The 26,804-nt window shown below is 33.8% G+C and overlaps 2 protein-coding genes across 5 annotated transcripts in view; one reads left to right on the plus strand and one right to left on the minus strand.

The window, feature by feature from the left end:
- Positions 1–952: 952 nt before the first annotated feature.
- Positions 953–3,514, minus strand: LOC140055563 (contactin-associated protein-like 2). The gene is made up of 5 exons (XM_072100900.1): positions 3,307–3,514; positions 3,051–3,205; positions 2,722–2,839; positions 2,296–2,472; positions 953–1,209 (listed from the first exon to the last, which is right to left on the minus strand). Exons 1-5 carry the CDS (start codon positions 3,512–3,514, stop codon positions 953–955), a joined length of 915 nt encoding a protein of 304 aa, XP_071957001.1.
- A 7,055-nt stretch (positions 3,515–10,569) lies between these two features.
- The window catches only part of LOC140053960 (adhesion G protein-coupled receptor L3-like), a 52,250-nt gene continuing 36,015 nt past the window's right edge, over positions 10,570–26,804 (plus strand). For 3 of the 4 annotated variants that reach the window (XM_072098726.1, XM_072098729.1, XM_072098728.1), the window contains exon 1: positions 10,570–10,627. The gene's annotated coding sequence lies outside the window, so the exon portion shown is untranslated. Of the gene's footprint in view, positions 10,628–20,106; positions 20,196–26,804 lie in introns of those variants that run through there. The other variant, XM_072098727.1, reaches the window with a different exon arrangement.

Below are 26,804 nucleotides of genomic sequence, written 5' to 3' on the forward strand. Positions count from 1 at the left end.
TTTCGCACGTACAGTAAATATGGTATAATAACCCATACCTGTTTATTTTTTAATGTCAATCTTTGTTTAGTGTTAAGGTATAAAGTTTCTTCTTGCCAACAGTTGTTATAAGTACTAACGACAGAAAATAAATTCAACAATAACACTCTCTTGCTATATAACCTAACCTCATTTCTTTTCATAACATTTAACTTCCAGTTTATATTTTTTGTTGCTATTATTAATTGTAATTGTATAAGATTTAAATTTGTATCCGTTTTTTTCGACAGGACCACAATGCAAAACAAGTTTATTTCTACTTGATTGTGTATTATCCTGTATAAATATGTTGTTAAATAAATAAATTAATTAATTAAATAAATAAACCTTACATGATACAGGCAACACATGTGATACAATTGAGAAGCTGTATTACCAAATATTCCTATGATCTTGGGCAATACTGTTTGAGAATCGGGTAAATATCCCTCAAAATGAAATAGGTAGAACAATTTAAGAAACTAGAATCCCAAGGACTTACACAAAGAGATTGTGTGTTATACACCACATAAAACATTTAAAAAATGATAAATTCTAATTTGAAATGATGGTCTTATATTTTTACTATGGTTCAATAATTAAATTTACAATTAACCAGTACATTCTTTGTCTAGCTGGTTTTTTTTTCTGGCACTATTTTAAGCACTAGTTTCGTATGTTGGACGTCTAAGACGATCCTCTATACGTTGCTCTGTCACTACAAGTAAAGCTTGGTTCCCACTAAGATGCAACGCAAGGCCATAACGCAACCCAAGTCATTTGACCAGGAAAGAGTGAAATTTCCCTGATTTGACCAATAATAAGCGATGGATTATTCCAACAGTCGTTTGTCATTGTTCAACTCGATTGCGTTGCGTCCAAATCATTTACTCAAGATTAAGCTTACTGTGTTAAATATGCAGTAAGTAATAACTTATTTGTTTATTTTAATGTATTCATAATGCTTGTAATGGTCATCACGATTGATTTTACTTTTAGGAATCTTCCTAGCTGATTGGCTATTCAATGAACACGACATCAGATCGTTGACACTTATTGATTGACACTCTTCAATCAACTGGCATAGTCTAAGACACGTGAGTAAAGACTTATATGGTAATGTTATTATCACATATTCAGACATGAAAATGTTGTCAAAGAAATACATTAATCCAATCTTTCGCTTTAGCCCTGAAAAAGATAAATAAGTAGAACCAGTGTCAGTAACTACCACCATTGTAGTGTATTTGTCATTTTAGTGGTAGCAGTAGTGTTGTTGGTGGCATATGTATGTAAGTTGCAGAGGTCTTAGATCACCCACTGGCAAACATTACAAAACTTTTGTTTGTTCTGTTATGGAGGTTGCTAGTTTAGACCAGTTACAAACTTCGGAAGAAACAGAAGAAGAAAAAGTCTATACACTATCGAACTTTTCTTTGCAAACTCCGAGTTGTGTCAAAAAAGGAGTTTTCAAAGTTTGCCAGTTTAGAATAATTGACAAACTTCGACAAATGGACTGCAGAAAACAAGTTTGCAGAATTTGAGCTGGCTAGCTAACTTGCTAACTAACTGACTGTTAACTAGTTTACTTATTGGCTGCTTACTACTGGCTAACTAACTAGCTGGCTGGCTATAAATAACTTAAATGATCCGATTCTGCTACTGTCAATAGGTATAACTACCTTTATAATTATTTTATCTGTATAACTATATAAAGTCTGGATAAATGCTGTACTTTTAAAATACATATATTATAGAGGGCGTGATTGAAAATGTTCATCTGGTTTGTAGGTATAAGTATCTTGAAAATATTCTTTTTTCCAAACCAATAATTAGTAAAAACTAACCTTGACAGTTTCGCTGTCCTGATCGGACAGCTTCTTCAGAAATAATGACGATCTATCATCAAACAGACTGACCTCTAGAGGGCCTATTCTGTCAAGGTTAGTTTTTACTAATTATTGGTTTGGAAAAAAGAATATTTTCAAGATATTATAGAGGGCGCTAGATAGAGTAAATACAAACAGCGTTTGTCAACCGAAATGTTTGGTTTCTAGTGGCAAAGGCTTTAACGTTGCACAGTGGAGCCCTCGGTTCAAGGTCTATCAAGGACATGCATTTTTTTTTTAATTCTTAAATTTTGTAATAGTTGAGGGAGATTATTTACATGACAGTGTTAAAAGTACAGCATTTATGCAGACAGCAACGTGGATAACTTGCTATCGTTATACAGATACATACCTATTGACAGTAGCAGAATCGGCTGCTTAAATATACCTGAACATTCTATTGGTCCAATTGTGCTAATACCATATTCCCAACTGTGGCCCGTGTCACCATGCCGTAACTCCATCACTGGCAGGGTAGATATATCGTCAATATATCCTTCATCTTTTCTCAGAATGTTATCATTTATGTTACATTCACACACTTTACTTGGATTGCTGCAGTCACCTTAAATAATAAATCCATGTAGCATAGTGTAATTGTAATACTCTAACATTTTATTAGAATACATTATTGAAAAATCCATTTACAACATTAATTTACATTTAATATAACATTTAATTCAACCCAATAAAGTTTATTGTCTACAATCTCAAGCATTATAAAAAAATGTTTATTGGGGTTTGACACACTTTTTAAAAATTAAATTGTTGATATATAAACTACGTTTGAATTAGATATAGAGATATGTAGTACCTCTGTATCCGCATGCGCAACCATAAAAACCGGTTGGCGTTCCCCAGTTATACATAGTGGAACCATTACGTGATACCCAGAAACCATAGGGTATAGCAATTGAACCAGTGCAGTCATACTGTAGAAGAAAAAAGGGTTTACGAAACGTTTACAAATGGTAAGAAAATAGATCTAGTATTGATATGTAACTCTAGTAATGATTTGCACTTTTTATGTCTAATAAAGCATATTGATACCCGGCCCCCATGAATAAAGTAATCTAGGCATGTAATAAATATAAAAAAACAAACAAACATCAAGAACCATAATAAAAGGCATAATCATCCTACTTTTATATACTGTCGACATGAGGTTGACGACTCCATTAACGCTACAATCTGCGTAATAGACATCTCGTACGTAATGTCATGTACGAACGAACCATGAGGTTCATATCCATTGACATCCTCAACAAGATTACATGTCGGTGTTATGATAGTTCTACCTGTATATATGGAAGAAGAATGGTAGGTCTATTTAGCCCTGATGTACGTATGTAAACTGTGTTGTTACTGTGGGGAATGGGTGAGAGTAAGTTAAGGTTACCTGTCAACTTTCCATCTATAACTTCGCATTCTACATAGAACGGTTCAACACCTTTATAAAGTCCATCCGGGTCAACAAGTAATGGATCGTTGTAACTTCCAGATTGTCCAAGCTCTTGGCAATTCTGTGGAACATATGAGCTGGTGTTTGGCATGAAAGCCAGATAAAGGCATACCAACACTATAGCAGCTACTTGATAATTTGACATTTTGTCGGACTAAAAAAACAAACTGGTATATTAGATCTGAACCAAATCAGGCCATTCCGGTACGCAATTATTGTTACAGATAACCACATACAATTACAGTCATCAAGCAGTCGTCATAAAACCATACAATAATTATGAATCTTATTTGTTGTTAATGTGTAGAAACAATCAAACAAATCTACATTAGCCTAAATATGCGTTGTTCCATAATTAAAAGCAAACATTTTGTTAAAAGTAAATATATAATATATTGTTTGAAGGTTTGATGGCGAAAACAAATGTTGGTATAAAGTTTGCGTTACACCACGTATATTAGTTCTGAAAAGTTCTGTTGAGTTTCTCTCTCTCTCTCAGGTAGGGGAGAGAGAAAGAGTGGGGCGGAGGTGGGAGAGAGAGAGGGATGGGGAGAGAGAGGGGGGAGAGAGAGTGGACGGGGTGGGAGAGAGAGAAACACAACAGTAAATATATAATGCTTCAATATAATGCTGCAATTTGTGTGAAAGATAACAATTGTGTAGTGATATATTTAATTGTTAAAAAGAGAAAGAATAAAATTGTTATTGTTGATAACAACGGAATGTTATCAGTATCCGTGTAAAAATAATTATTGATGTTTGATGAATAATATGTGCTTTAGATTTGTTTGGGGTTTTTTGTTACATTTGTTTAATTTTCAAGCCGTTCGGAGTATTTCATTTTAAGAAGTTGTTAAATTTCCAAAGTTTTAAAAATATCTTTACTCAAAATCAATTTCAATTAACTTAATTTAAAACAAATAATAGATTAAAACAATACATAGAAACGAGAGTTTAATCGGATAAAACTATCAAGAAAATCAACTTAAAAAGCAGAAAAGACAAGAAATTCAAAGTATGGACTTATGCTCTCAGAATTTAAACATTTCCAAAAATAAAATATTAATCTATTTCGATCTGCCTTTTTAAGTTGTAGCTTTTCTTGAATGTAAATAATTCCAAATAATTTAGCAACAATTTCGGATAAAGAGAATCTTTAAAAAATTAAAACGCAGTAGTTACCATGGTTACTGTGATTATTGTATTGAACGGCAATAGTTGAATCTGTGACCTATTGTGCATATTCTTAATCAAAGATAAAGAATTGATTAAATTGACTTTCATTACAATTGTATTTTCTCATCAAATGGAATAATTTTAATTAAATTGACATGGTTAAATATTTCAATTATTCGTTCGTATACAATGTACATACAAAGTATTTGATACATATGAGCCAGAGGAAACCCCCCCCCCCCCCCCAAAAAAAAAAAAAAAACTTAGCTTCACGGGACCAGTCCAAAAACGAAAACGAACCAAATACATAAACATAAATATAATAAATCAAGCCGGGTTGTTGCGGCTGGAAAAAGATGTCTCATTTATGTAAAAATGTTGTCGGTACGTCAGCAGGTCTTACCCGGACCATTAATTTGTTTGTAATGGCGTATACGCCGTATCGTTCGTATTGTAGGTTAGTTTACAAACCCTTTTGCATATAGTATAATTGTAATAATGTTAATAATAATAGGCCTTTACATACTATACCTATGTTTATTTTCTTCTATGTCAATGGTTACGCTAAATCACACTTTTTCCTTCCTTGAAAATGTTTACTGTTAATCTCTGTCCCCACTATCAAACTAGTTTGACACAAAAAATGTAATGTGCAAACAAAATATTTAAAAGCATACTTACCATACAAAAATGCGAGCAAAGATAGTTACAATGTCGCAGCGTTACGTCTTCAAAATACAAATTACTGAAACATAAAATGCATTTTGTCAGATTGCTCTGTAACAAGTCAATCATTGGAATTCCTAATTTTAGAGATCTTATATCGATCAAACTGAAATTACAAACGAATTTCCAAATGTACCTTGAATAGTCTTAATTGCATTTTGATTTCTTCCACTGTTATAACATAAGTCACTATATCATGACTATTGTTTAAAAATCTATATTTTACAATCTAAATATAATTAGAAATAGATTGGAAGTAAATTTACTTTATTTCGTCTTCGGTAAAAAGGAAAATATATTGAGTGTATTTCATAGCATATAAAAAAATAATGATTATTATTATTATTTGAAAAAAAAATCAAGAGATGTAAGAATGTCTTATTTTTCTTGTCACTTGCACACTCTTTTATGTCCTTATTGAACACGATCGCCGTTTTTTAAATAATATATTACAAATACTGTAAGTAAATCCAGAGAATTTAACGGGGAATAGTTTGTTTCCCGGAACGGAAGACGGTATTTTGATAATGTTGGGTAAATTATTATTAGAGAATTCTATAAAAAGTCTTCCGTCCGTGTTCGTTTAAATGCTATAATATAATAATAGGTATTCACAATAGACTTATTTAACCACGTTTAGAAATACAAGTTGTATTATTTTAGTTTAAAAAAATCTGCCCATGACTATACTAAATAATTAACGCTCTAAAGATTTCCGTATACCTGAATTTGAAATTTAACGTATAGTCGCAAACACTCTCACAACGCTGATTGATTTGTAGATGTGCGTGCTTGTTCGTTACCTCGATTGCTTCTCTGTCTTATACCGTGTCGTAAATATATAAATTGACACGAAATTATGATTTAGACATATTGTATGATTCCCTTTGATAGTGGCTGTTTTCTCATTATTGATAATTCGAAATATCAATGTATTATTTTTATTAGATTACGTACTACAGTACAAAGATGATTTTTCAAAATCATTCAACCGCATTTAAACGTGAGACAATTACGTTTTATGAAATGTGACTTCTTATTTTAATGAGCTCATGCGTAAACGTTGTTTTCATTGTGCTTCTGTCAAATTGAGAAACAATGATGTTTATCATCATGTTTGATTTCATTTCCTTTATTGCGTCAAGTCTGGTCAAGTCAGGTCAGGTCAGGTCAAGTCAGGTCAAGTCAGGTCAAGTCAAGTATCATTTATTGTCAGTTGATTTAAGAAAAAAACATAGAAATTCTGTTTGCTCTGTTGGCGGAGCACAATATCCAACGGACACAACACGAACTTAAAACAAAAACATACAAAAAGTGTCTACGTTTAAGGCTCTAATAGCTCCTGGAAAGAAATTATTTGTAAATCGTGCCTTTTGGCCTTAATAGTAAACAATGATGAAGTTTACATTATTACTATTCAGAAATAAATAACAAAGAAAATATTCACAGTATAACAAAAACAATAAAGTTACCAATTTAGAAAACAAAGAAAACAATACCGTTAAGCATTGGGTTTTAAAACGTATATAAAAAAGAAAAAGGACGCGGAAATTATTATTTCATTATTATTATTATGAAGAAGTACAGTAGAATTTCAAATTGATTTTCAATTAGGTTTGTTTGTTATATAATTATATAATTTATTGCGTACAGACATTGTTCATTATACAATAGGATGTACAATCATCATTGAAAAATTAAACTATAATAGTTCATAGTCCACAATCAGTCTTATTGTGTAGGTCTGTTCAATATTGTGTGTTTTTATTTCGTAAAATTAGGGCGCGAATTTATCTAAAGATCAAATAGGAGTTTATAGCCTCTATACCCGAACACGAATCAGAATAGAATAATGACTACTGTCATAACTACGTTTTTAAATCAATTTTTCTCAAGGACGTGAAGTACGTTTCTAAATGTTACGTTACGTCTAAACAGCTTTCGATGCGACGACCTAAGAATAGATCGATCGTGAGGCCAAAACAAATATAGCGAAAACATCGGGTTTCCCCCAATTTGTATAAACGGATTCTGGCAAAAACATAAAGACAATTAAGGTAATGCAGCAACTATACAACGTCAGGCTATAGGTAGCGTACAGCTGGGCCTACAAAACTAAGCCTAGCAAGGCTAGACCTAAAGACCGTCGAGAAGAAATTCACCGCGACCGCCGCGAGCCGTACTTAGGTAGTGCATTGTTTCTCTCTTTTTATCATAATTTACCATAAAACGTACTTTAAGACAACGGTTTAATGTTTTTAAAGTATATATATATATATATATATATATATATATATATATATATATATATATATATATATATATATATATATATATATATATATATATATGCATTATTTTTACAAAATGTCACAAATTCTGTATGGGTCTTTAATATTACTTCAAAAGAAGCACTTATATACAAATGGATTTCCACTGCACTGGGATGATTGTGTACGACTGTTGTTATGAATATTATATATACATCAATATTTTCGTATTCAAATTATTTATAGAATGTTTCGAATTCGATTTAACTAATGTTTTCTATTCGATTAGCCCATTAGCTAATTTATAGTAAATGTATAATATTTTAACATTATGATTCTGTAACGTCTGTTTTTCCAGATAACGTGATTGAGATCGTACTTTCGCACCTCACGCATACTCACTACTGCGTCATAAAGGTAAATAATGTATGTTTTTTATTACTTATTGACAGGTTTTAATATCATGAATATAAATTATACATCATGGTTGCTAAGTAAATATATTGATTGTTTGCTTTTAATGTTTAAATAAAGCTTAGCCATTCTCACCAACGCAAGTAGATATTCGATTTTGTCGATAGGTGGCGGTATAAATTACGCAATATTTGACTGCATGATGATTGGTCTGTGTACTGCATGACGATTGGTGTGTACTGCATGACGATTGGTGTGTACTGCATAACGATTGGTGTGTACTGCATGACGATTGGTGTGTACTGCATGACGATTGGTGTGTACTGCATGACGATTGGTGTGTACTGCATGACGATTGGTGTGTACTGCATGACGATTGGTGTGTACTGCATGACGATTGGTGTGTACTGCATGACGATTGGTGTGTACTGCATGACGTTTGGTGTGTACTGCATGACGTTTGGTGTGTACTGCATGATGTTTGGTGTGTACTGCATGACGATTGGTGTGTACTGCATGATGTTTGGTGTGTACTGCATGACCATTGGTGTGTACTGCATGACCATTGGTGTGTACTGCATGACGATTGGTGTGTACTGCATGATAAATGTGAACTGAAGGCAGAGGAGGCGTTCCATAGTGGCAAGTCTACTTTCAGTGGTGCGTCCATACAATAAACAACAACAACATATACAGAGTATAACAGGAAAAGGTCCGTAAAAAATATATATATACCGGTATATAAATTATAATAACAATAATTAACAAATACAACATTGCACATTTCAGATAAACATGAAAGTTCATCAATAGGCCTATAAAAGAAAAAAATATATATATTCTAATATTAATACACTGTAGTAGTAATTAAAAACAATTAGATAACGGAAAGTTGGTTTAAAGATAGGTCAATAGTTAAAAAACCCATCATGATTAACTTATTTACTTAAATTCAAAATTAACAAAAATAATATATGTTTCGAGAGTTTGATTTCAAATTATAGATAAAGCAAACTGCAATTTGCTTAATGATTGGTTAATTGGGAGAGTGGATAAATAAATATAAACAATTAAAGCAAGCACAAAATTAGGAAAGTACAACTAACTCGTAAAAAAGTTAATTGTTTTGGTAATTTTTCTGCTGTGTGATGGAAACATGTTGAACATCGCCCTCTATAATATTAGTAGCAGAAAGAAAAAATATTTGCATTTTTACCGTTCTTATATCTATGTTTATTGGATAAGTTACCTTTGCCTTTATGAGAATTACGATGAGAATTACGATGAGGGATGTAAAATAATAACGCTGATGTGTGACAATTGTACATAAAACCAACTGGTTCGGGAATTATAAATGGTAAAAGATGCAATATTTATTACTAAAACGTGACTTAACTGCCCAAACAGTATTCTCTTTACGTTTTACTGTCGAAGGTATAGAAAGAACATTTGTTTTTTTGCCAACAAAAGCAGGGTAGAAATTGCTATCAAAGTTTGGTTAAAACCATTTAAAAAATAATCGCATAGGCCTACTAAATAAATCGCGTTTTGAAAGATTTACTCCTTAACACAGAATCTATCATTATATATTTATCACACGTATTACAATTGTTTTCATTCCTATTAACACATACATTCGTTTATTTAATTGTATGATGTTACGTCATTTAAAAATAACTGGTTTTCTTAACTTTAGTTTTATACAAAATAATAACAGCAAGTAATAAATATAACTTAATGGAACTGACTGGCTTTTACTTCCTTCAATCCGTTTGGCTTTGCTAAAACTTGATTGCCACTAAGACGCAACGTGAATACGTAAGCGCGCAAGTGAAGCGTGGTTCCCACTAGCGACGCAACGCAAGGACGTAACGCAACGCAAGTGAATTGACCAATCACAAGCGATGGCTTATTCGCTTGTGATTGCTAACTGTCTATAACTTCGCTTGTCATTGGTTAAAACGCTTGCGTTGCGTTTACGTCCTTGCGTTACATTCTAGTGGGAACCAAGCTTAATTTGACCAATGACAAGCGATGGATTATTCGAAGTGATTGCTTGCCATTGGTCAATTCACTTACGTTGCGCATATGTCTTTACGTTGCCTCCTAGTGGGAACCAAACTTTAACAAAGCCGAACGACCGGGAGGGTTGAAGAAGCTAAAAGCAGTCAAGCCCATTAAGTTATATAATAGTAGGAATCAAACCTATCAGGGAAAAGTGGTCACATAATGATTGTGATTTTTATTTAACAATGGTGAATTTTAAAACCCTGGTTTGTATCAGGTAAGTTGGTGACAGTTTGACTGCGTCATGGAATTACGTTAATGGACGATTACACACACAAAAAACGTATTACAGTATTCTATTATTAATACAGAATAACTTATTTTTAACTAATAGAATGCAACGAACCTGTATTTATTTACGAGTCTGTAAGAAAGCAATGATTCATTATAATAACATTTCCGACTAAAGGCTATAAGCTATAACTACTGGTTTGATACAATGATTATACAATTACTTGATGACTTGTATTGTTATACAACAAACAGCGCAGTATTTACGACAAGTGGTTCGGAATAAAACGATTTATCCCATATCGTTGTTTTGTAGCGAAATGTTTAGATGCATTTATAAGAAGCTATTGTTGGCAGCACCAGCCGAGGTTTCGGTAAGTAGTTTGTTAGGCCTATACAGTAGGCCACTTCAATAAAGCACTACCGTATTGCATCGCGCTTTACGCAGGCACCCAGTATATTGATCATCAGACAGTAAAATAAATCCTATACCTGTCAGGGTTTTGAAACCCACTTTGATTGGTAGTGGTAATTTTTATCTGCGATGGTCTTAAACTTGGTTTCCACTAGGACGTAAGTCCACCGCAATGACGTAAGCTCAACGCAATTAAGCTTGGATCCCACTAGAACGTAACGCAATGACGTAAGCGCAACGCAAGCGTTTTAACCAATAACAAGCGAAGTTATAGACAGTTAGCAATCACAAGCGAGTGATTGATCAATTCACTTGCGTTGCGTTACGCCCTATGTGTTGTGTCGCTAATGGGAACCACGCTTTACGTAAGTGCAACGCAAGGACGTAATTGCAACGCAAGTAAAGTTTACATCATAGTAATAATTGCAAAAGCCCAGTTGAGTTACATTCCTCTCCACCATTAAGAATCATAAAGGCCTTTTAGCTCATGCATAATTCTCATCTGGTGTATAGTTATCTCTGCAGACAAATTCTCCTTATTTTAAAAAATCATAAAAATACTTGTTGTTTTTCTCTTAGTTTAACGTTGCATGCTTTTACAAGAGCATCTACGCACAGGTTGGGTGAATATGACACAAGGCGCCTTTTGAAAGCTTCGCATTTTTAAGAGCACTAAACAAAACTATAAAGTAGTTAACAGTCATGACGGTAATGGAGTTCTATGTACCACGCAATTATAGCTCGTACTCGGAAATACCTTAAAATATCATAACGGTTTTACGTCTACAATAATATTCAATAAATGAGACACCTGGTGATGCATGGAACTTCGTCTATGCAAAGCTGATACAGAATGTTCAAAACCGTGATAACTCGCGCGTAAAAAAATCGTGATAACTCGCGCGTACAAAAACCGTGATAACTCGCGCGTACAAAAACCGCTGATAACTCGCGCGTACACAAACCGCTGATAACTCGCGCGTACAAAAACCGTGATAACACGCGCGTGCTAAAACCGTGATAACTCGCGCGTACAACAACCGTGATAACTCGCGCGTCTGACATGGGTATGGTCATTTGTGATAACACTAATGACATAACTTACTTGATTGGATTATTGTTTCTAAATTTTTATTTGAATCTAATATTATACATTTTTGCTCTTACTGTACATGTAGTATAAATTTAAAATCCATAAGTAAATATAGGCCTAACCTGTATTATACATTTTAACTATAGGTTTGATCGTGTAACGATAATAGAAAAATAGTTGATTTTAAACCCTGGAAAAGACTAGACGGGCCGATAATAACCTTTTGTATTTGTGACATTTTGGAGTTTGTGACCTTTTTTCTCTTAATTATTAGAACCTACTTTTGTTAATATTTATATTGTACTATTATTGGTAAGTCTTTTTATTAGAGTCGTCAGGCCATAACCTGTCAAAAGAAAGGTAACTACGCACATATATTATACTCTTGTGGAAAAAAGTTCCGGTAGATGAACGCATGTTGCGTGACCTCTCTCTCTCGCGCCAAACCCCTCTTCCCACCCCAACCTCCCCCACCAGGTACTCGACCTCGGATTCTTGATTTATATGCAAGCGCTCTTTTATTAGACCACTGTGATTTTGTTTTGGTATGTTCATTGACCAAAGTAACTCTCTATGTTTAAAGTTCGATTTCCACGAACTGTTTTTCTCTTTGCCTTTAAAATCATTACAATTTAGTATTATTATTGGATTACATTGTTTTTGCAAGAATATATCACCCACGTTTTAAGTTATTAATTAATCAATTGGTAAAAGTATTTATAGTAGCGCTACAAACTATTTATGGAAACACTAAAAGCTATTTCCGAATAATTTAGCAGCGAGCTCCATTATCAATTAATGAAGTTTAGGTTTTATCAATTCATTGTCAAAGGAAGGCAGGCAAAGACAAATTGATGACATAATGAATAGAGATATTTTTTATTGTCATTTTGTGTTTTTTTTTTAATCAATTAGTTTATAACCGTACGGCAGTTTTCAATACAAGACTGTAGGATGATAGAGGAGATTCTTTTCTACCATTTTGGTTTATGCGTTGCAACTTCTATTCAATTGTAGAATTAATATGAGGATAGTTTCATCTAAAGGGATTATATAGTTTTGTTCTCACTGAGACGCAACGCAACGACGTTAGGCACCCAGAGGCGATTCTTTTCTACCATTTTGGTTTATGCGGTGTAACTTCTATAAAGTATCAACAACCCAAATGCAGAGTTGAAAGATATAGAAAAAGTGCAATACCATACCTTATCTCGCTTCTAAATGAATAATCAGTATATATCACCCAGTACAGCTTTGCGATTCTTATTGATGCTTTTAGGTGTTTTGTTTTGTTTTTTTTTTTTTTTCTATTTTAATATTTTAAGCTAAACTTTTTTAATGTTCCTGTATTGTATTTCTTGTGTAAATTGCCTCCTTTTTTATATTTAATTATCATTGGTTTTATACTTTTTTACAAATTTTAATATTGAACAAATGTAAATATCTTTGTAATTCAGCTAAGGCTGCGATAATGATATTGAAATAAATGAAATGAAAAAAAAAAAAAAAGAAAAATAAAGCGTGGTTCCCACTATACAAGGACGCAACGCAACGACGTAGGCACCGAGAGGAGATCCTTTTCTACCATTTTGGTCTATGTTGTGCAACTTCTATAAAGCGTGGTTCCCACTATTAATTGTAATTATTAATTAACAAAAAAACATTATAAATATTAATTATAAAATATATACAATGATTATTTACAGTAATGATAATAATAAAAATTAATTGTTTATATTGACTATTATTGGAAACAGAAGTTGAATAATAAAATACTGAAAAGTTTAATTAGAGGTTTGCACAACGCAAGCGACAGTTTAAACAAATCAATTTATTGTGATTGGTCAAATCACGTGACGTCGATTTGCGTTGCGTCAAAACCAAGCTTCAGAAAAGTAGTTGTTTATTAACTGTTTTGCTATTACACCTTACCTAAGCCCAATCGCTGTGACATCTGATGAGAAAATCTTCATCAAAATTCATCTTAAATGACTTATCTGTATTATGAATAATATGCAAGTTACGTACTTAACTATCAGTACAGTATTACCCTTATAAGCACTAACAAGTATACTTGATTTATTCAGATTTTGTTTTTTAAAGACACTATCTTATACTAACCCGATTATAGAGACTTTGAAATATAAAGGAATATTAAGAAACTTCTTCTAACTGAGTTATGTGTCTAAGTGAGCATTAATTTAATACGAATGTTGCTGATTCAGAATGTTATTTTTACGCATTCAGGAAATCAGATCACTTAACATTTAATCCGGTATGTGAAAATGGAAAAATGATTTTATTTTATAACATTTTAGTTGTCTCTTTCAATATCCTCAAGTCATCAAGATTTACTGTAAGTGCGCATTTAGGACGTGATAACTGAATGCCCGCATTATTTTCTGTTTGTTAAGCTTGGCTCCCACTAGCGACGCAAAATAACGCAACCTACGCGCAACGTAAGAAAATGCCCTTCCAATAGGCCTAATTGTGTTTGCAATGTTTTCAGCACTGTTGCGTCGTCGGTTCCCACTTGTGATTACGCAATACAGCACTTTGCATCAATACGTCGCTGCGTTGCTTTCTAGTGGGAACCACGCTTAAATGTATATACTATGGGCGTGGTAACTGAACGTAGTTCTATAATTTAGTTTGACGTGATGAATGCGTATTAATATTGTGGCAGTAATAACTATGTACTTGATGGATATACATTGAGAAGAACTTTTTATTTTGGATAAATTTGACACGCATTGTAAAGTGTTGTCTGCACTATCAATCTAGTTTGACAAAAATGTACGATGTGCCCAAATGTGGTAGTGGTATGACTTCATCCTGTCCATATATAGGCACATTTTTTGTCACATAAAATTTAATAGTGGTGATAGAGATTTAATCTCAGTGGATATCGGTTATGCTTAGAATGAGCTTTGTCTACACTATCAAACTTGATGTGACAAAAACAGTGTGATGTGCCCACATATCACTACCATATTTGGCCACGTCACTCTTTTTTTGCCACAAAAGATTTGACGCAATGGCGTAAGCGCATTTTAAAAGGTTTGACAAAAACGGATGCGATGGATCATCCGAACTGTCGCTTGTGATTGGTCAACACATTATGCCGTTTTGTTGTGCCCGAACCAAGCTAGCCTAACTTTACGCATGCTTGCAAAAAACAAGTAATACACTAGACAAAATGATATTATTATAACTATAAAATAACTAAATTACAACTAAAATAGAATTTCCAGTTAATTTAGAATTGGCCGTTCTTTTTTTAAATTCCAGTATATGGTACCATTTTGTCTGCGTTTATGATTTACATTTAGTAAAGGCATAATTACCGCGTGGCGTTAGGTATCTGATATTATAGGCCTATTACTATACTCTTGACGTATATCACAAATTTTAATAATAATCCAGTTTTTAAAATATGTGACGGTGATAAAGGTGATTGCCCTGTTAAGTGTCCGCTATATTGGTCACAGCAAACGGGTGGCTAAGTGTGCATTTTGAAAAGTCTTAACAATTAATGAGTTTTGACACCGCCAAATCAAAAAGCTGACTCTAGGCGGCAGTGCGTGAATGCATATGCCCTTGAATTGTTCTAGTAAAGTATTAAAGAAATATATTATTTAAGAAATTGTGTATGATAGTAACCTAATTTAATGGGAAATCCGTGTTGATACATAGTCTAATTGCACAGGATACACGGCGGCACAATATGGAAAATGGGTTAAGTGTGGTTCTCACTAGGACGCAACGCAGCGACGTATCGACGCAAAGGGCTGTATTGTATTGCTATAGTGCTGCAAACATCGCAGGTTTGATTTCACGCAGGCGGGGGCAAATACGATTATTGGAAGGACATTTTCTTAAAGCGTGGTTCCCACTAGAACGTAACGCAAGGACGTAAACGCAACGCAAACGTTTTAACCAATGACAAGCGAAGTTATAGACAGTTAGCAATCACAAGCGAATAAGCCATCGCTTGTGATTGGTCAATTCACTTGCGTTGCTTTACGTCCTTGCGTTGCGTCGCTAGTGGGAACCACGCTTAAGTTGCGTAGATTGCGTTACGTTGCGTCGCTAGTCAGAACCAGGCTTTAGTAGAAATCCCCTTCTCAATGTTTCAAAGTGACGTGATGTGAGACGACATGATACATGTAATGGCTAGAGACAAATCTAAAGCTCTGTCTACACTATCAAACTTTATTTTTTTCAACAAAATTTGATGTGCTAATATATGGAAACGATGACATTATATCACTACAGTATTTGGACAAACTCTGTTTTAGTTCCCACTAGCGACGCAACGTAACGCAACCTACGCAACGTAAAAAATGCCCTTACAATAATTTTCCCCCGCCTGCGTAAAATCAAACCTGCGATGTTTGCAGCACTGTTGCGTCGTCGGTTCCCACTTGTGATTACGCAATACACTTTGCGTCAATACGTCGTTGCGTTGCGTTCTAGTGGGAACCACGCTCCACTAGCGACGCAACACAAGGACGTAACGCAACGCAAGTGAATTGACCAATCACAAGAAGCGATGGCTTATTCGCTTGTGATTGCTAATTGTCTATAACTTTGCTTGTCATTGGTTAAAACGCTTGCGTTGCGTTTAAGTCCTTGCGTTACGTTCTAGTGGGAACCAAGCTTCAAGGATACAACGCAAGGACGTAAGCGCGCCGCAAGTAATTTGACCAATGACATCATCATCCGCGAACTACTTGCGTTGTTCCTACTTCGTTGTGTTGCTTCCAAAGTACCTGCCTTATTAAAGAATCGCATTAACTTAGCTAATGTGTTTCTTGACATTTAAGACAGATTTCAACAATTGCTTTGTGTAAATCTTACGGAATCTGGTTCAAGTTACTTCGAAATGAAATATTTTCTAAAGATTATTGTTAGGAGAATCTTTTAACGACGATAGTTCAGAAATATAATTCAAAGTACTTATCAATAGTGTTCATGTGCTTAAAAGGTTCTACACTTTCAAGTATGAACCATAGAAAATAAACGTTCTCAAAATAATGAACCTTGATCAAATCATTTCTCTTCTTTGAAGTATATAATGAGGTCTACATAGCCGGAATATTCATGTTTGTTTTGTGACGTTTTATGAGGGGTCCCCAACTTATGTACGAAAAGAAATAACGCAGCCGAGAAGCATTATTTTTTTTCCTATAAGGTTATGGCAGAAATCATGAATAATTCATTACCTTAATTATATTGTATTATAATGAATTGCAAGATAGCTGATCTACTTCCTAAATATACTAAACCTAACCCTCTAAATAATCTCTCTCAACTATCACTGTTAGTGAACCCAAGACACTGTTGATTAGTAGTTCATTCTGTACCGTGGTTGAATCATTTTAGTACTACAAACATTGGTATAGAAAACGTGGGTTTCTTCATTGATTAATGAATATTCATTAAGGTAATCCGTGGTTTGTTGATTAATGAATATTCATGATCTGTTTCATCAACTTGTTTGTTGTATTACTTTTACTTTTAATACAAATGCCTATAATTATTCTGTCAACTATGTTGAGGTCTCATCCTTTCGATAGTCACCGTATTGTTGCACCACCTTTTGTGGAGGAAGAGGAATGACTAGTTGCCCACGTATTTCGGCTGATTTTACGGTCGTTCAAGAAATTACTTAAAGGGTATCTCCTGGTAAAGTAGGCCTACAGCAACAATTTCTGTACCATTTGTTCAAAGGGGAGCCTTATTTAACGGTGATCGTTCTACTTGGCACTGATTTAGGTTATTGTCAATGTTGTTGCACCCGGAGCCACCCTTTAATAGCGAGATACGGTACGTAAGATTAACCTATTTTAATTTGCAGATAGTGTGTTTTTGCTTTTGTAATATTCAGCCTCAGGCTTCGATGACTATCTAACTGCACTTTTTGGTCCAGGAAATAAAGTACAATCATTGAGGCCCACTAAACAAATTCACACTCAAATAATACTACTGCATTGTAGGGTTGTTCAATGTAGACCTACATAAGTGGGGTCAGGACGCAACGAAAGTAGGAAGTAATTTGACCAATCACAACCGATGGATATTCTGAACTGTAACTTTAATTTACTAGATGGTACGCTCGCTTCGCTCGCGTACCATCTAGGTCGTGCCCACAGTAATTTCAGCGTAAAAAAATGCTTTTTTTAATGTACGTACTGCAGGACGATAATAGTTATTATTGTTTACAGAAACGAATAAATAGACACGATGATTTATGTATTAAACTGAAATTAGCACACTGGGAATTACTTCCGAAAGAGAAACTTGTCACAAAATGAGTCCAAATTTGTTATTTGGACTCATTTAAACAAACCCAATTTGTGTTTTCTGTGTAATATTAGTTTTGAGGGATGGGGAAGAGGATATGGGTACAAAGAAGAACAATGTTTTAATATATTATTTATCTACTCAGTAACGAAATATGTTTTTCACTTTGACAGGCCTATAAATAATATACCACTTGATACAGTAACACATTTGCGATTTAATACTTTGTTAAAACTGTCACTGTTTGTAGTCCATTGAAATAGCATAGTACATGTAACGATACACGTACCACTACAACGCTTATAGGCGTATTCTTTGTAATTATTAATTAATACAAACGTTGAGAAGCAACTGTCAGTAGTACAGTTTATTTGTATATTGTTCGTTTTATATAACAGTAGGGCCTACTCACAGGACTATAAATAATATACCACTTGATACAGTAACACATTTGCGACTTAATACTTTGTTAAAACTGTCACTGTCATAGTCGATTGAAATAGCATAGTACATGTAACGATACACGTACCACTACAATGTTTATATTCTTGGTAATTATTAATTAATACAAACGTTGAGAAGCAACTGTCAGTACCACAGTTTATTTGTATATTGTACGTTCTATATAACAGTAGGGTCTACACTCACAGTAATACGTTTATTTGTACATGATTGTGTTATACATCTAACACTAACAGTACCCACACTCACAGTAAATTCAATGGCGACCACAAATGTTAATACGTATTTACAGTAATGTCCAAGTATTGCAATACTAATCTATATATAGGTTTTAGGTTAATTCCCCAAGGGCCAATACATTTACCTACAGCTGGTGGTACTTGCGTTAAAGCAAAGAGTTATTATTGGAATGTTCCATTGGCATCGGCAATCAATACATTTGTATAAATGTATATTAAATCTATCAAAATAGTATGTTTTTAAGAAAATAGGTCTGTCTTCAACATTATGATGCTGTACTCGAGCTGTTCAACCGGTTTTCATCCATTAAAAACAATTATCGTAGGAGGAGATAGGAAAATGCGAAGCATCCTCGTATTATTGTATGCGGGTATTTTTCAAGATAGACATGCATTGGACAGTGTATACCACGATCGGAAAACACCCCTATTTGGGGCAAATCGTTGAACCTAAATTCGTTTTAATCGTCAATAACTAATTATCGAACTCCATTTAATTAGTAAACAGGGTTACATCAGGTGGTTAAAATCAGTATCGAAAGTACGAACCAACTTTATATACCATCGAGTAAACATTCTAGAAGTAAGGCGCGATTTACCGAATTTTGCCCTTACGTAAATTTATATATAGATGTGAAATTACGTTGTATGTAGGCCCTACGTTTATTTGTTATTATTTTTTATGTCGACACTAACTAGAATCCTCCATGGGTCAGGCATTTTATTGATTTAGCCTGATAAATAAATAAAGTTACGTCCGTATTCTTAAGCCCTATCTACACTATCAAACTAGTTTGAAAAAAAAAGGTGTGATGTGCCCAAATATGGGGAAGCAGATTTTGAGATGGAGGGCCTAGATGTCTAAACAATTATCTAAACAATAATCGAATTAAATATTTGAAAACGCCCTCTGTATTTCTAATTATACGTCTGGGGTTGTACATGTATTATATATGCATGTTTTTGTGTACAATATTTCTTTTATTCAATACTTTAAATATGGCTATTTTGCAGTTTTATTCACTTTAAAAAAAACCTATATATATAAAATATATCTTTAAATTAGATAGATAATTCGTTTATATGTACACGTAGGATTATTAAAACTCAGGAGAGATAAAATGATGAATTATTCAATTCCGAACAAAGTTACCTGGATGGCATTAAAATACTGAAGGTTCAATTAAATAATAACTCGTCTTTCAAAAGCGGCTTTCACACTATCTGATTCAAATAATATCAAATGTCATCATAATTCTGATGTATTGTAGTGATAACTGGACTCATAAGATAATATTATCGCTAATCTTATGTTTTTATCTTTTCCATGTATAGGCCGTGAGCGATTATGATCAATGCGTGCATGAGTACCAATTAATTAGACGCAATTAAGGCCCGTCAAAGTATCATTGCGTCAGATAACGGTAATTGATAATTTTAACCGTTATTGTTTATAGCGTTTTAAATTATACTTCGTGTATTTTAAGAACTTGATGAAAAACTAGTAATATTTTATCAGGCACGAAAGGAAATAACCGCGAGGTCGACGTATAATTACGCCAAACGATTCAATTAAACATGATCTAAATTTGATTTTTCAATTTTCGTTGCCGTGTTTGCAGTTATAAATATTGATAGAGAGGTCACGTGAATATGATTAAATTTCGTCTCGGTAACAATGTTATTATTATTGAACACCACGGGGGTATTTTTATATGAAAATATGAAAGTTATGAATGATAATCTAATTGTGAAAAATTAAACACAAAAGTTCTATGCTGGTTAAATGCTTGGTGGTTGGTCTTCGTACAATCCCCCCAATAGATATACAGAAAATTTACCCAGGTAGAATGTTTTGTAATTAAAAACGGTTACAATTCACATTAAAAACATTTTTATCACCGAATTCCGCCAATTTTAAATCATATTATAATTGAAATAAGATAAATGATAATTTATTTAATTGATTCAAATATAAGAAAATATAATATTATATATAATGTATTTTACTTCCATCTTTCGTTTTTATATTTAAATTAACATCGTATCTGAAATTGTAAATGAAAACAAATATGGTTAATACTGAATTCAAGCATCTTTTCTACCTGTACTTTAACTACTTTAAATTAAAAACTTACTTTAATTGTCACAAATGTACATATATACGGTACTGTATACAATATAATATTCATAACTGAGAATGTAAATAAACGTGAGATGAACTTACACAAGACAACAAAATGTAGGCCTGCGGGTTATAGCCACTGATGGAGACGGTAGGTTTACACCTTCGTGCTGCACGCGGCAGGCCTACAACAGCGCGGGGTTATGATGTCAGCAAACGGATGAAAAATAAAGTTACCGATGACCAGCGATAACCCAGCGTCCATGATGCCCATTATATTATCATAAGAAATACGATAGTAAATTTCATCTCCATTTTAATGCTCATGTTTAAAAGAAAGCATTCTCTAAGAAAATAAATTCGCAAATATTTTGCTACTTATCGTCCGGGCTTAAGCAAACATCGATGAATTACCAATGACTTAACGAGATCACATAAATAGATCCGACTTAATTACTAACTTACTGTTGTATACTACCCTATCGGAAACCAAGACCAAACATAAAATAAAACACAACACAATAACATAATTATGCCTATATTCGTTGTGATTGAAATAAACCTATAGCCAGGGATAACTTCTTAAATACGTACCACAGGCGAATAAGTACCGCCGCAGCCGAATAAGTACTGCAGTCGAATAAGTAAGCCTAACTGCAGCTGAATAAAACCGCAGCCAAATAACGGGACCGCAACCGAATTATGGTGCTGCAGCCGAATAAGTACTGCGGCCAAATAAAATTGTTGTTTTGTTGTTTTTGCTGAACACCGCAATGTTTTGTTTTTCTGCTGGTCAAATTTATTCATTTATTCAATAGTATGTAGGCCACTGGCTGGTCAAATTAGTGACAAACGAATTATTTGTATAATGGTTTTCCTCTCTAAAAATATGAATAATGATAATTTACGGTAACTGAAATGTGAATTAAACACACAAATTCTTACTTTTTAAATGCTCGTTGCTGTTCGTGCATCCACCCAAAGTATGAAACGTACTGTATGAGCAGTTGCTTATAGGCCTAGGTAATTTCTTTCTCTATTGATTAAACAATTTTAGTTTGCAACGCATTGCTATTAATATCTGGAAATTATGGATTTTTAAAAGATTTTTAATCGAGAAAAATACAAAGATGTACCCATGTTTAGTAGTTTCCATGCAACCATAGTGACGTCAGCAAGTTTTTGACGTGGTCCCAACACGTTTGGTCATCATCGTATTATCTGAAAATTCTAGAAGATTGTTACATTTTGTTAATGTTTTCACATCCATCATATTAGACAAATAGTAGTTGAATATTGATTGTTGGTTGCTGAAGAAAGACAATGGGGTTGGGACTCACAAGGCGGTTATAAATTAGTAAAAACAAAATATGTTTCTTGTTTTTTTTTCTGTGACTAAACATTTTCATTTAAAAACAAATTATTTATTGTTTATTTATTTATTTTTTATTTCATTTATTCATGGTCAAACACAGTAAAATATAGTACAATAAATTATTTAAGTTATTTTTTGCCAGGCCTATTTATATTAAAGCTAATCCGACCTCAAGTTGAGACAATGTATGTACACATGCAATTTTTTTTTAATGAATAATGAATATTATGATTACTATGGTATGAATGATAAGAAAATAAAATGCAGCGAATATGCCGATCCTCTAATAATTTTTTATTTCGATATATTAAATATTTTATATTTAAAATATAACCCAAAAAAATGCTTTCGAGAACATTTTAATTTTCTAGGTAGTAATTTAATTAATTTTGTATCAAAATTATCTGAAACCTATTGAAGCAGGTTGAAACTTGATCAACTACCTTTCAATCAAGTCCAGTTGTAATTAGATTAGTTGTCTTAAAAGCTAAAATCAAATCGAAAGATGAAGGACATTTAGGAATGACCTATATATTCAAGCCTTTATAACTATGTAGATAGGTCACCTTTTTGTAAATAGCGTCTCAGGACAAAAAAATGAAATGTCAAAAATAAATTTCAATGTGCGCGTTTGATTTATATAATAGTGTAAAGCTCTGTCTACACTATTAAGCTTTATGTGGTGTGACCATATATGTACATGATGATGTCATATCACTATATTTAGGCATATCACTACCATATTTGGGTACATCACATTTTTTTAAAACTAGTTTGATAGTGTACACAGAGCATTAATCCATTTGTAGAAAATGTCTCTGAACGGTGACGTGTGTCTCTCGCGTGAAATTAGAAGGTTTTCATAATTTAATAAAAATTGTTCCTCGTGTGTCACACACTGATTAATGCGAGTACTGCAATATTAAAATGATTTAGTATTACCTGTATTATCATATCCGGTCTGACTGCTGGTATTAATATTTATGTACACATGTGATAATGTAACCTTAATATGCCAATCGTTTTCTCAGTCTGAGAAGCGTATCACATAATTGTCGTAATTAACGAAAAGAACAAAATTTCAAATTCACCGAATCTCTGCTCCATGTACTAATGCTCTGTCTACACTATCCAACTAATTTGACAACAGTTTTGATGTGCCCAAATAATGATGGTATGTTTATTAAAGAGCATTCTGTTGATACAAAATAAATGGTACGTCTAGTACCGCGAATAATAATAATAATAATAATAATATGCTTAAATATGGTAGTGATATGGCATCATCATGTCCATATGCACAGCACACTTTTTTGTCAAATAAAGTTTGATAGTGTAGACAGAGCTTAAATAACTTAATAGAATATTGTGATAATGCAATCACTCACTCCTTCACACTCTATCACGCTAGCCTCCCTCTCATCCTCAAACGTCTGTTATTAAAAGGCGGGGGAGTGGTAATAACCACTACAACATTTACTATAATTAGTGTTAGCATATAATGTTTTTTAAAGATAAATGATGTTTGAAGTTCTTAACTAACTTTTCCTTTACATCAGTCATCTGTTTGCAACTTGTTAGGCCTATGATTCAAATGTCAACGTCATCAATCAATAATCAGATAATATCTGCGGTATTCTGTAATTCCTAATTGATACGACAGTAAAATATTAATTAAATATATTCTTCCAATTAATTATCTTTCCAATTAAATACCACTTTCAATTAAAATGTCTTATTTGTGATAGATCATTCGCTCGCCCCTGGATAAACGTAAATATCGGCAAGACTTTAATTAGCGTAATTAAACATGACCTTTATTTGAGCATTAGTGTTAAGATACAGCTTCCCGTGCATAAGTAAGAAAACTGAAGAAAGAAAGATGACATCTTGACAAGGGGCGTACACGGGAACGACTTATAAAGTAGACCTATATGCGTTTTTAATGTACCCTCAAAATAAATGTATATTGAAACTTGAATACAGTATAAAAGTATTAAAGCTTGGTTCCCACTAGCGACGCAACCTATACGCAACGTAAGAAAATGCCTTTTCAATAATTGTGTCCCCCCCCCCCCACCTGCCTGCGTGAAATCAAACTTGCGATGTCTGCAGCACTGCGTTTCCCACTTGTGATTACGCAATGTACAGCATTTTGCGTCGCTGCGTTGCGTCGCTAGTGGGAACCACGCTTTAGTGGACACCTTCGGGACCCAACAATGTCTTCCCTAAATAACAGTTGACCGTGTGTACAGTGTTAAAGAACATATTTCCCCTCGTTTTAGTTTCACAACAATGTTTCTTTAATAGTCCCAAAATAGAGGTGTTCCAAAGGAGAGGTTCTCTGTAAATTTTAAAGTGGTTTACATACAATATACACAACAAATATGGATTAATCTTGTGTAGTCCTATACTTATTATCATCGCCTCAAACAACTATTAATTTCCAACATTGTTATTTTCTCAAATACTATGACTGGGGTCATTGTCCGATCACCATCAATTAGCCGCAGTTTAATACAGTAACTACGCCGCAGTCTAATACAGTAACTACGCCGCAGTCTAATACATAACTACGCCGCAGTCTAATACAGTAGCTACGCCGCAGTTTAATACATTACTCAGCCGCAGTCTAATACAGTAACTACGCCGCAGTATAATACATTACTCAGCCGCAATATAATACATAACTACGCCGCAGCCAATACAGTAACTACGCCGCAGTGTAATACATTACTCAGCCGCAGTCTAATACAGTAACTACGCCGCAGTATAATACATTACTCAGCCGCAATATAATACATAACTAAGCCGCAGCCAATACAGTAACTACGCCGCAGTGTAATACATTACTCAGCCGCAGTCTAATACATAACTAAGCCGCAGTCTAATACAGTAACTACTCCGCAGTATAATACATAACTACGGCGCAGTCTAGTACAGTATCTACGACGCAGTTTTATACAGTAACTACGCTGCAGTATAATACAGTAACTACGCCGCAGTCTAATACAGTAACTACGCCGCAGTCTAATACAGTAACTACGTCGCAGTCTAATACAGTAACTATTCCCCCCCCCCCCCAGTCTAAAACTTGGTTCCCACTACTATGGCGCAACGCAAGGTCGTATTAAACGTAATTGATTTGACAAACAAAAGTGATATATTATCCGAACTAAAATACAAGTGGTATGAATAACGTTTTTAAAACTATTTTAAATTATTTATTTTAGCTTAGTTACTCGCCATCTGGTTAATTCAGAATTAATTATTACCATAATTTTCTGGCACGCCATTTTAGCCAAACAATTACCGATGTGATTAACCAAAATCATTTATTAATGACTGCGCCAGCGGTTACTTTCAATATTGATGTTTGTAAATCAATATACAATTTTAAAAAGCATAAATACAGAGTGCATCGTCTAACGACTGGGGGATGTTAAGTTTGGTATGTCCTTGTACTAATTCGGGTAAAGGCTATAAACTCACTGAATTAATTTAATACTATACGTTTAGTGTTCCACTCCATATTATCTTTCCACGACACGAACAGACGTGTGGAGGGATGTGTTTAATAAAATAGTTGGAAACGCGTACATACTTTAGTACTATAGGCCTAACGGTACCGATTTCTCACATACTATATATTTCCGAAGTCTCATAGGAATATTTTGTAATACAGCATCTCATTTATATCACATGTGGTGCCTGTATCATGTAAGGTTAGGTTAAGGGTTAGGCTACTACTAGATACACGTGAAACACACAGAAATATTCCTATGATACTTCGGAAGATACACTGAGAATCGGCTGATTTCATGCGTTATTATTAGGTCTATATTCAGGCTATGTTATAACATAGAGAAATAAGTGTATAATTTCTCGAAAGCTATAAATACGTTTTTTTACGGGATATATATATCGATTAGGAACCTTGGTCGTATTCGCGGTAATCTTAACAAGAAAACAGCTGAATTGATTGTACACTCATTTGTCACTTCTAAAATTGACATTGGTAATGCCTTGTTGTTTGGCATACCAAAATCTCAAATACAACGTTTGCAGCGCTTGCAAAATATGGCAGCTAGAATTGTAACTTATACAAAATCAAACGCTCACATAACTCCTGTCCTGATGGATTTGCATTGGTTGCCTGTTCAACAACGTATTAAGTACAAACTTGCGTTGTTTGTATTCAGGATCCTAAATGACAGTGCTCCTGCTTATTTATCTGACCTTGTGGATCGTTACGAATCATCCCGCAGAGGCCTACGATCATTGTCACAAAACCTTCTTCAAGAGCGTAGAGCGAAAAATCAGTGGGGTCAGAGATCTTTTTACGTTGCGGCCGCAAGTGTATGGAACAGCTTACCAGCAACAGTTAAATGCTCAACTAGTCTAAACAGTTTCAAGACCAACCTAAAGACGTCGCTATTCGCTGATGTTCTCGCACGTTGTTAATGCACAAAGCGCCATGAGCGCCACATGGGTGGAGGATACCGGCGCTATATAAGTTTTCATTTATTATTA

The sequence above is a fragment of the Antedon mediterranea genome, chromosome 7 (assembly GCF_964355755.1).
Source record: "Antedon mediterranea chromosome 7, ecAntMedi1.1, whole genome shotgun sequence".
In the NCBI taxonomy this organism is placed as follows: Eukaryota; Metazoa; Echinodermata; class Crinoidea; order Comatulida; family Antedonidae; genus Antedon; species Antedon mediterranea.